This window comes from Sebastes umbrosus, chromosome 6, assembly GCF_015220745.1.
Source record: "Sebastes umbrosus isolate fSebUmb1 chromosome 6, fSebUmb1.pri, whole genome shotgun sequence".
In the NCBI taxonomy this organism is placed as follows: Eukaryota; Metazoa; Chordata; class Actinopteri; order Perciformes; family Sebastidae; genus Sebastes; species Sebastes umbrosus.
In genome coordinates, this window is record NC_051274.1 from 10,787,225 (window position 1) to 10,799,366 (window position 12,142).

General features: G+C 40.4%; 1 protein-coding gene across 5 annotated transcripts in view; it reads left to right on the forward strand.

Moving 5' to 3' along the window:
• Positions 1–10,901, forward strand: part of plekhg5b (pleckstrin homology domain containing, family G (with RhoGef domain) member 5b) — an 88,836-nt gene extending 77,935 nt beyond the window's left edge. For 4 of the 5 annotated variants that reach the window (XM_037771836.1, XM_037771835.1, XM_037771839.1 and 1 more), the window contains 11 exons: positions 427–522; positions 790–990; positions 2,984–3,094; positions 3,202–3,351; positions 4,339–4,476; positions 4,600–4,719; positions 4,885–5,017; positions 5,568–5,683; positions 5,801–5,922; positions 6,982–8,049; positions 8,284–10,901. In XM_037771836.1, the coding sequence (XP_037627764.1) occupies positions 427–522; positions 790–990; positions 2,984–3,094; positions 3,202–3,351; positions 4,339–4,476; positions 4,600–4,719; positions 4,885–5,017; positions 5,568–5,683; positions 5,801–5,922; positions 6,982–8,049; positions 8,284–8,293 (2,265 nt within the window). In that variant the 3' untranslated portion in view covers positions 8,294–10,901. Of the gene's footprint in view, positions 1–426; positions 523–789; positions 991–2,983; positions 3,095–3,201; positions 3,352–4,338; positions 4,477–4,599; positions 4,720–4,884; positions 5,018–5,567; positions 5,684–5,800; positions 5,923–6,981; positions 8,054–8,283 lie in introns of those variants that run through there. The other variant, XM_037771837.1, reaches the window with a different exon arrangement.
• The last annotated feature ends 1,241 nt before the right edge of the window (positions 10,902–12,142 follow it).

Below are 12,142 nucleotides of genomic sequence, written 5' to 3' on the forward strand. Positions count from 1 at the left end.
ATCAGTTTGTGTCAGTTAAACCATTGTCTGTCTGATCAGGATTTCACCCATCAATCAAAAAGTCAGCAAAAACATTATTAAAGAAGTATTAAATTAAATCTGCAGACCCAGAGGGCACTTTATGACATACTTTATTTTGATAGAGCTGTTATAAATCTCTCTACCTCCATAATATTTACTGTATACAGTGTCACACATTTTGGTGTACTGACCTGTCAACTTCTGTGACACTAGAGGATTAACTGCTACAAAAAAGACCAAAGAGTCGACCTGATATTAACAGGTTAGGTGTTACAAACATACCTGGACACTACAGTTTCTATCACAGCTATCAAGATGTGTGACACTCTCTAAATACATAATAATGTAATAATCTGTGAATCTGTTTGTAATATTTAATGATATTATCTGTGTTTGTGTGTGCAGACATTGACAAGGCGACAGTTCCACCAACAGGAGGCAATATGGGAGCTGCTGCAGACGGAGGCAACTTACATAAAGAAACTCCGAGTCATCACTGATGTAAGTTCAAAGAGGACTACTGGAAAGATTATGTACAGATACAAGTCTGGCTGTTGTGTAAGATCAACTGGCTTCTGTACTGAGATAGATAGACACACAATGAACCTCTTGTTAAGGTCTCAGAATAGACAAGCCTTTATCATTACTCAATAAGCCGGAGAAAAACAGTTCTAACCTGTGATGTGTGATAACCTTTTGGTTTTAAGAGCTTTTTGTCAGCTTAGAGACTTAAAGCAAATTCATATTATTTTGTGTCACCCTGTACAGCTGTTCCTGAGTGGGCTGCTGAACCTGCAGGAGAGCGGCCTGCTGATGGAGGTGGAGCCCGCCAAGCTGTTCAGTAACATCCAGGATCTTGTCATCCTCCACACGTCCCTGTGGAACCAGGTCATGCTGCCCGTCCTCGAGAAGGCCAGGCAGGCCCGGGCGTTGCTCGACCCCACCGACCTTCACCACGGCTTCAGGACGGTCAGTTCAGAATCACATTGTAAATATATTCCGGTATCTCCACAGGTACCACAAAGAAAGGGTTATCAAGAAACCATGAACCGGTGGACTTTACTACTAAACACTGATTAGTTTGCGGCTTTGTTAACCAGGCTAATAAGTCATTTGACAAGCTGATTGATTACCGTACTGGTGGTCTCAGTCAAACCCGCCGACCTCGACCAAGTCTTCAAAAATATAACTGAATACATCAATAATTAATACACTTGGTGAAATGGAGTGTAAAAAGAAAACCTAATATTTTACCTTAACCTTCAATCATAGGGCTTCTATTGATCTCTCAGTAGCTAATTTTGTTTTTCATCTCCTTAGTCGCTTCCTTTGGACCATAATGGAATTAAGTGTTGGACTGTACTGTATTATCCTTGACATTTTGTAGGTATTTAATGTCTTCTCTCATAATGTCAAACTAAAGTAAAAACGTCTAATTCCTCAGTAAAATGTTGCGTGTTTGCTTTATCAACTGGTTTAAGTTATCTTTCATAACCAACTGATTGAAGGTTACAGGAAAAGTGTCTAAGTGTATATTTCTTTTCACACTCCATTTTCATTATTCAACCAACTACAGTATTGGAATGTAATTAAGTACATTAACTCAAGTATTGTACTTTAAGTACAATTTTCATAACATGACTTTACATGTTATGCTACTTTCTACTTCGACTCCACCACAATTCAGATGGAATTTTTGTACTTTTAACTTCTCTACGTATATTTGACGGCTATAGTTATTTCACAGAAAGATGTTACAAACAAAACTAACACTCATTTTTATAAAATGTGACAGTGTAGAATAACTTGCCAAAGAGTATATAAAGTAGTTCAAATTAGCTTCACATTAATTAACTACGACAATAAAATACTTACACGTTATCACACATCAGTAAGCCAATACCAATGTAATAGTATATACAATAATATGCACTACTTTTACTTTTGATACTCTTAGTACAGTTTGCTTATAATACCTCTGTACTTTTATTTGAGTCAAATTTTGAATGCAGGACCTTGAGTCGATCATTTTTAGAGTTTAGTATTGCTACTTTTACTTAAAGGATCTGAGTGCTTCTTCCACAACTGTATCATTTATTGATGTATTCAGTTATATTTCTGATTTTGATAACCTTTTGATAACCTATTACCCAGTACACTATATGTAAATGCAGTTTAGAGCTACACACTCTCTCTTCATTTTCAGCACCTGTATTTCTTATAGTGTTGTCACAATATCAAATATCTGACTTCGATATGATACCACGACAAAAACCTAAATCATCAGGAAAAGCAATGGAATAATAGATGACAGAACATGGAACTTAAATTTCAAACAATTTTTTAAACAAATAGAAGATATTTTGTCAACACAAGGCAGTGGAGGATGTGAAAAGAAGCCATAACACCACAGTAGTGAATTTATTGTACCATAATATGTTCCTACATTTTAATATCCAACCAGGACTCGAGAAACCTGAGTATTGGCGCAACTCATAACCCCCCGGCTACAGCTCTTTAGTGCCCTATTTTGTTTCATGCGTCTGCTTTGTCGACAAGCTGTGGACGGTCTGCAAAGCACTTGTATTTGCAGCGTGCATATGAGAGAAAAAAATAAATGTTGGCACGGCCATTACGCCTGCAGGGAGTGGGAGCAGAGCACTGCACGCACACACACATTGCACCGCGGTCGCACATCGACACAATTCATAAATGGCTCTTATTAAAACACTGTCAATCTTAAAGTACCGGTACTAATAAAATAGGTTATAGTACCATTTTTAACGGCAGGGTATTGCGATACCTTTCTAGTATCGGTATAACGTGCAGCACAAAATTAATTACCATAAAAACATAATTACAGTGTTTGCTTTAGACTGAGTCATAAGTGTGTCATGTTTTCCCTCATGTCGATGTTAGTAATAACTCTGACGCATGTCTTTGTTTTTGTTTGCGTGTTCAGTTTGGCTCCAGATTCCAGCCCTACATCATTTACTGCATGGAGGAGGAAGGCTGCATGGAGAACATGCGCACGCTTCTCAGGGACAATGAGCTCTTCAGGACCTACGTCACGGTCAGTCAGCCTTAAAGCTAAACCCAGATATCTACAGTACGCTCCTCGTTAGTTGTCTTCTGGCTCACTAAATGTTTGATTTCCTGTCTTTGTGTGGCTCTGTTCAGTGGGGAGAGACCCATAAGCAGTGTAACCGTCTGAAGCTGGCCGACATGTTGGCGAAGCCTCATCAGAGACTGACCAAATATCCACTCCTACTGAAGAGCGTTCTCAAGAAGACGGACGAGCCATCGGCCCGTGATATTGTCAACAGCATGGTAAGAACAGTGGTGGAATGGAACCACGCACGTTAAATCAATACTCTACTTTAGTACACATTTGAGGTATTTTTGTATTAAGTTATGCTTCTACTCCACTACATTTCACAAGTAAATGTTGTACTTTTTACTGCACTACATTTATTTGACAGCTTTAGTTACTTTACAAATTCTGATTTTTGCATACAAAACATTTGCTGCTACATTTGGGCTCTGGGTAATTGTGATGAACATTCCTCACTATTTACAGAATTTTTACAAACAAAACAATCCATCGATTAATAGAGAAAATAATCATTAGTTAAGAGTTCAAAATGAGCTCCACCTCAACCCAACTGCAACAGTACAATCTAAGTAATAATGATCTAATACAGTATAACAGTCACAGGGGACATTTTTCTGCATTGAGTACTTTTACTTTTTCAAACTTTAAGTACATTTTCCTGATTATACACCTACATACTTTTAAGTAATGTTTTCAATGCAGGACTTTTACTTGTACCACAGTATTTTTAGTACTTTTACTTAAAGGAACAGTGTTTAGGATCTGGCGGTATCTAGCGGTGAGGTTGTCTACGAGGAAAGTGGTGAAGCGAAGAGAGAGAGCAGCGACAGGATGACTCTGGCCCAAGCAAAAAAAAAAAATAAATAGGATAGATGGTTGGACAGCGAGTTTCGCGAGAGTTTTTTGCAGATCTCAGATCAGATTTCACAGTTTGCGGGTTACCTTTTAGATACAACCTGGAGGGGACCCGCTCTCTATGTAGATATAAACGGCTCATTCTAAGGATTCGTATTTTCAGGTGATTATACACTACAGAAAAGAGACTTATAAATATTATATTCCATTTCTGCCAATAGATCCCCCTAAATGCTACACACTGTTCCTTTAAGTGAAAGATCTGAATAGTACATCCACCACTGGGCAAGGGTGTAGAAAAATGGAAAACATATGCTAATAGGATTTCTGTGTTTTCCCTCCTCCAGGTGGCCGCAGTAGAGGACTTCATCAACAGCGTGGAGTCCGAGATGCGACATCGTCAGGAACAACAGAAGCTGGCCACCATCTCTGCCCGTATAGACTCCTACGAAGCCGTAGAGGGCAGCAGTGAAGAAGTGGAGAAGGTAAGAAACCATTTACCGGGTCTCCGGTGCTTTCCCACGTCTTCCTAAAAATAAAAGCTCTGTCAGATATGACACTTCACGTAAGATTCGGCCTCATGCTTTTGACTTCCCCCCCCCCATCAGATCCTCAAGGATTACAACTGCTTCGACCTCATGGCTCCCATGATAGGAATTTCACCGAAGGAGACTCGACAGCTGCATCTTGAGGGAGCGCTGAGGATGAAAGAGGGCAAAGACAGTAGGGTAAGACCGACTCACTCGATGAAGTCTTCTCATCTTTATACTCAACATCTGCTTTCTCACGTTTGCTTCGGTCGCCTCACATCTCACATAAAATGGTTTGACCTACTAGAACAAAGAGAAATTGTGTTTCTGTCAGACCTGAGACGAGTTTATATCCTTCTGTAGATGGACGTCTACTGTGTCCTGTTCACCGACCAGCTGCTAATTACCAAGCCAGTGAAAAAAGTGGAGAAAGTCAAGATCATCCGCCAGCCTCTCCTCATTCACAACGTCGTCTGTAAGGAGCTCAAAGACCCTGGTGAGTGCTCAACTAATGATCATTTTGATCATTTAGACACATTCAAAAATAAATTATATTGACAAATCTGAAGTCTTCAAATTACTACAGTCGAAAAAACAAAGTTATTCCATTTCTACTATGAACCTATTAGTGTGGTTGCTGTTCATCTCTCCCTCTCCCTCTCCCCCCTCCCTCCCTCTATATATCTGTCTCTCTACCTCCCTCTCTCTATCCCTCCTGCTCTCTCTCTTCTCCTATATCTCCCTCCCTCTATCTCTGTCTCACTATCCCCCTCCTTCTATCCATCTATCTCTGTCTTTCTGCCTCCCTCGTTCTATCCCTCCCTCTACCCACCATTCTCTCTACCCCTCTATCTCTCTCTGCCTCCCTCCTTCCATCTCTCTCTATCTCTGCCTCCCTCCTTCCATCTCTCTCTATCCGTCTCTCCATCTCTGCCTCCCTCCTTCCATCTCTCTCTCTCTGCTACCGAGATTCGACTGTAGACTTGAATCTGGATAATTAGCTGTGACTTTTCTCCAGATGATACTGATTTGTTGTGTCTCTGTAGGCTCATTCATCCTCATCTACCTCAACGAGTTTAAGAGTGCAGTAGCAGCCTACACTTTCCAAGCCAACAGCGCCACCCAGGGGCGAAGCTGGATCGATGCAATCTGCAACATCCAGGTTAGAGAGCCACTTCAGTGCTTATTAAATGTTTAACACGTACAGTATATGATAAGATTCAGGCAGTCAGAATGTTGTGGTTCGCATACTTAATGTACCTGTATAATGACCCTGCAGAACCAGCACCAGAAGCTTCGCAATGAGGAGCTCCTTCAAGAGGAGGAGGAGGAGGAAGATGAGAGCAGCAACTCCACCCCAAGTTCCCCATGCCTGAGGCACGAAGACCAGCAGAACTCAAGGTACTACAGTGTTCAACGCAACTGTAATAGATTACTATTGTAAATATAATTTCATCATTCAAAAATAGCTAATTATACTCGCTTGTTTTCTTGACAACGTTTAGATATGGTTGGAATCATGTTCTGGTCAAAAGATGAGATTGAAATCCACGTTAGCTTAAAGGAATAGTTCAGCATTCACTTACACAGTACTAGTAGTTGATGTTGTTGTAGTCGTACTAGTAAGCCCAACGATCCACTTAAAGCCAAGTTCACACTACACGACTTTCAATGCCGTCAGATCGCTGTACTGCTAACACGACACAACTTTCTGTCTTGAAGTTAGGGCTGCACGATTATTCATTGACTTTAGCAACAAAATATTTCACATTTAAATAAACAGAGCGCTGCTTTCACTTCCATGTTGTGCTACATTCCTGCTAATGTAGGATACAAATTAGAGCTGCACGATGGTGGAAAAAACTGACATTGCAATTTTTTTTCCTGTATGATATATATTGTAATATAGGCATATTCACCCTAAATTTTGTATGCTGCATTTTAAAGTTAAATGCTTCAATCTGGTGCACTTTGAGCAAAATTAAGAGGCTAGATAAACAATATTTTGCTCTTGTTAACTATTTAAACATAAGCTGATTGGTCCACAAAGCATGGTTAACGAGACAGGTTTCGTGTTTCAAGGTGAGTCGGGTGTGTTGCCGACATCGCCTCAGACCCCTCGCACTGAGGACAGTCTGTCCAGATTGACAGTCACTCGAGCATCGAGGTTTCCCCTCAACCCGTGTCTCGCACTCTCATTCGCTGTAGCTCCCTGACAGACTCTTCAACAGGTCCAGTTATTTAGCATGCTAGATATCTGGAATGTGTCTGCGATGCACTAGCGAGCCTCTCGGCTCATGTCTTTGAACAGTTCACGTGTAGTATTTGAGCACCGTGTCAGATTTGCCTCTGAACTGGGGCTTTTGTCTGGTAGATCCAAAAACTGTCTGCAAGTGGAAAATCAGGGCTAAAGTCGAGTAGTGGTGAACTTGTCATAACTAAGCAAATCTCTCCTTTCAGTCAATCAGATGGTTCCACTGAGACCCTGTCAGTGATGGACATTGATGAACCAGGCGAACTCCAAGAGCCTCCCTCCCCGAACATGAACCTCGAGGGAACCAGTAAGAAAGACTCCGATGTGGCTCTCCTGTCTGAGAGGACTGAGGTCCAGCAGTCTCAGCCCGCGAGCTCCAACAGAGTTCACCTCAGTGTTTACTCTGAGCGCGATCAGGAGACGGGTCCCGACGGCGAGGAGCTGGACCCCCAGTGTCGCTCTCTTTCCATGGACAGCGCCTACGGCACCCTCTCCCCTGAATCCCTCCTGAGAGAACTTCAGCCTCAGCCCGGCCAAAGTAAAGGAGAGGAGGCTGAGGAGGACGAGGGAGACGGGGAGGTCGAGGAGGCTGAGCAGGAAGAGACAGAATTTGAGGAGGTAGAAGAAGAGCAGGAGGAGGAGGAGGAGGAGGATGCTACCTCACTGGGGTCCCAGGTGTCAGTAGTCCAGTCTTCTAAACCTCGCCGGCGGCCTCACGTTCAGTCCCGAGTCCCCTGCCTCCTGAAGCTGCCCACTATGACCTTATCCCGCTCTGAGGACAATCTGCTGCAGCGCCTCCAGGGTGAAACCCCCGCATCCCACCACACACACTCACTCAGCTCTAATGAGCAGGACCAATCAGAATGTAGGGACAAGGACACGTCACCTCTGGCACACAGTAGAAGCCTGACGGAGCTGGGCCCAAACTGCATGGAGCTGTTTTCCAGTGACCTCGACCAGTCTGAAGACAGCTTGAGCATGAGCATGCCCTCCCACAAACTCTGTGCCACCCTGAGGAGGGCGCAGGCCAGGCACGGCCACCCGGCAATCGCCGAACTACGCGAGGGTAATGAGTCCCAAAGCAACAGCTCGGACGGGGAAACGGCTCCATCTGCCTGCGTAGAAAGGACAAACAAGTCAACAGCCACCGAGGATTCGGGGGAAGCGTCACCTAAAAAGAGGAAATCACCGGCCCAGCAGCACAAGAAGCTGACACTAGCTCAGCTGTATAGAATACGCACCACTCTGGTCCTCAACTCCACACTCACTGCATCGTAAGTCGTTCTTCCTGTAATACCAGTATTATGAATTAGTTTCCTTGCTAAATTAGCACTCTCATGTCTGAACAGTAAAGATGAAGCAGTAGTTAGCTTAGCAAAGACGTGTATATCTCCAAATGTTGAATTAATCAATTTGAAGAAAATGATATTGAATTTGGTTTTAGATTTAGCATTTTCTTACTTTAGGGAATATGTGTATTCATGTTTTTTGTCTTTTCTTTTTTCTAGGGAGGTATAACCACTCTTCCAAACAGCTGACCAGTGGCATTTGAGCATAATAAGGAACAACGTTTGTTTTGCTTCGATGGGACTAAATTTCTTGAGACACAAATGCACTCTCTCTCTTGCTGCCCTCTCCCTTCTGGTTGCTTTTTTTGGACATTGATCGTACCATTTTTTGCATTTGAACATTTTTTTCTTTGCTGTTGCATTGAATTTCTCGAGTGGAAGGGAGAGGCAGAGAGACATTAACTGCTTGCACTTTGCAACGGAAGTAGCATTATAGGGGCTGGGACCTTAAGGTGGACTGGAGGGGGTGTGTGCACCGGAGTGGAGGTGGATTTGAATCCTGCATCTTCTCTGACTCTGGTAACGGAGGCAGAGAGAGGAACACTAAGTTTTGAAAATGCTCTCTACACGTGGCTAAAAAAAAAAAAAAAAAAAAAACAGCACCTAGAACGTCCTCCTAATATTTATACTACTCCTGGTTTGCTTTAACAAAAGAAAAAAAAAGAAAATTGCACAGTTATCTATGTTAAGTAGAAGAATCACTAAGGAGTGAATTTACAGTCACACAATGAATTAGAATTTATTGTTTGTGTCTGCTTGTGTACAGATGTGTGTGTGTGTGTGTGTGTGTGTGTGTGTGTGTGTGTGTGTGTGAATGTGTGTGTGAATGAATGTCTTCTGTTTGAATAATAACATGATCCTCGATTCCTGACTGAACCAAAACTGATGGTGCCTTCAAGTGGAACTCGTGAGCTCGTGTTCACAACATGGGAAGTCGTGTAGCAAGTGGGTAACATAATGCAGGAGATGCAAAGGCATAATGGCAGAGGAAAAGGATGTCCTCAGAAATATTATAAAACTAAGAAGAAAAACAATATACGACTAAAATTACAATATATTTGCTTATTATGCACCGAAATATGAACTTCCACGGCCTCCGCCATTTCTGACAACGTCTATAAACACCTCACAATTCGTGAACTCTGAGTTTTCAAAAACGTTCCACTTACGAGGTCGTGAATACCACAAGAGGGGGGCGTTCATATAAACTCTTCTCGTGAACACGGTGAACACGACCCCATTTGAAGGCACCATGAGTCCCATCTCCTGTGAATACGCTAACACACCCAAAGATGGAAGTAGCCTGGAGATTAACAACAAAGTGCACCCAAAAGGTCCAATATAGCCAATCATGTTTCAACACACAGATGGACTTCCTTCTTTACTGTTAATCTTGGTTGAACTAACGAGAGTTGATTTCCTACAAAATAAACTGACTGAATATGGGTGACTAAAGCTATTTTGAGGAATTCCCTGCACTATATATGGGTGTTTCTGCAACTATGGGCATATTTAAGTTCCAGCAATGAAATTTTGGATTTGTGTTAAATTTGCGGTGTAATGCTTGATAAATATATGCACAGTGTTATTACCCATCTTGACATAAAAAAAGAATTACTAAATAATGTGATTTAATACAATTTATCAAGCATGTTATGGGTCCAAACACCACTTTTCTTCATGTCCCAAAACTGTGGTCTAAAAGAGCAAATTCAATTATAATATTTGTTTCATATACATATTACTTTACACCATATTAAAATTATTTATTTGTTTACTAATTATTTATATGATTTCTTCATCTAAATACGCCTCTCCCACACTTCTGAGTCCTTACCGCGGCACTGAACAAAACGCCATAATAAAAGTTTTATTCAAAGCCAAACAAATCTAGTTTCTATGGCAACAGATGATAGCAAGTGAGCACATGGATGACAGGTTGGGACACCCACACAGGTGACCGTCAAGATCAAGAAAAACAAGTGTTGCGTCCGAAATTTCATACTAACATGCTATTTAGTACGCTAAAACAGTGTGAGATTTTTTTTGTATCTCCGAAACCTTAGTATGAAACCAATAGTACGCAAATTGCATACTCTCCCTGGTGAAATATTACAGTATGCAACGCTAGCTAGACACTACGGTGGCAAAAATATCCCACAATGCAATGCGGTAGTGACAACAATGTTCATAACAGATGTTGACAGTTGTATAACATCAATAAAGCTTCAATTTAACCGGAAGTATAAGATTTCACTTTGCTAGGTGTAATGTATATTCTAAATTAGTTCAGGCTTTCGATTCTCACAAATTATCATTTTGGTCACATGAGGTTGGCACGGGTTACCATGGTTATACGTCTCCAACCGGCAAGGAGACTCTCAGGAAGTGACGACATGCATTACTGCTCAGTGTGTCCGAAAAGATAATACTACTGTTTAATCACACAAAATTATGTTGGACACATGGTACACATATTGGGTATCTAGTGCATACTATGTGGTTTCGGACAAAGCCAAGGTTAAGGTCATCTTTTCTTCTGAAGTATTTATTGTGTGTCCTTACCATACAGCTTAGTAATTAATAATTTTGAACTACATTTAAAAAATAACTGAATTTAAATGTCTTAAAAATATTATAGAAATTTAAAAAGCAAAATGTATAAAAATGTACGTTATTGTAATGTTGCGGTAAGGACATTTAGTATGAGAATAAGTGATAAAAAAACATAAAGAATAAACATGTTACAGATTAAAATCTTAACCACTATAGGTAATTTTGTTTACCCGTTATATATAGGTATTACATACTCTGATGGTTCAAATTTAAATTCAGATGTTGATTTGTTTTTAAATTAGGGACAGTCAAAAGAGACTGTAGTTGCAGAAACACCCATATATAGTTTGGCTCGAGCGTACACTCAACTCCTGAGGCCTAAATGTATCAAAAGTGCACAAGCGATAACGTGGTCATAGGAAAAACAAAAAGAGAAGTCTACACTTGAGTAATGCCTGTGTTTGTTATTAGTGTACACTAATAAGAGATTGAACAAAAATGGTTTGGGTTGGATATTCTGAAATGAGTGAATCCGTTGAACACAGCTTTTTCCAGGAGATTTACTTAACATTCACACTGATGTTCAGCTTTTCAGTTCAGTGATTTAGAACCTTATTCCAAACATCGCCCAAACCAAATAGGTTAATTCTGTTTACTTTTATTTTATTTTTTGTTTATGTGTAATATTTATTATGCCTGCTATGTTTTATATATAAGATATTGTTTATATTGTTTGCTTCCACAATTTGTACATTTTTTTGTTGTTGACGTAGTCTTAATATTTTTTTTTTCTTGCCAGGCATGAATGTGCTATGAACCAAAATCATGTGTTTCCTCTTTCAGGAATGACGTTAAAGTGTCTTACAGAATAAAATTGCTAAAATACTTTATCCCTCTTTTAATGGTTTAATCCATTGTAATGGAGTGATTTGAGGGGAAAAGCTGAATCTGAATGGCATTAAGCATTAAAATTACATGAACTGGTCGCACTGCTCTCGTCTCTCCTGTTTTTAACATAGACAGCAGGTGGCGAAATAATGTGTTTAGGGAGGTGAAGAAGAATTACATCAGAGAGGTCGTGACCACTTGTGGTAATTCATTGCGTAATTCTTTTATACAGTATGTCATGATGTTCAGCTGAACCTGTTTCTTTGGGTCAGGTCAGCTGAGTACTGAATGGCCCCTTTCACAGTGGTATTAGTGTTTTTAGGTATTAAATCTATTCATTTTTTAGCTGATCTCATGTTTTGTGTGTAAAATCTTAATCTCCTAAGTAACTACCAACTGTAGCTGTATATGCAGTGGGTAAAAAGTACTATATTTCACTCTGAAATGTAGTACTATAGAAGTATCAAGCAACAGTATGTATAAAATGTCAAAAAAATTCAGAATATGGTTTTTAATGTAAGTAATTTTTAATGATTTTTTGTGATATTTTATGACATACTATACTGACTTTTTT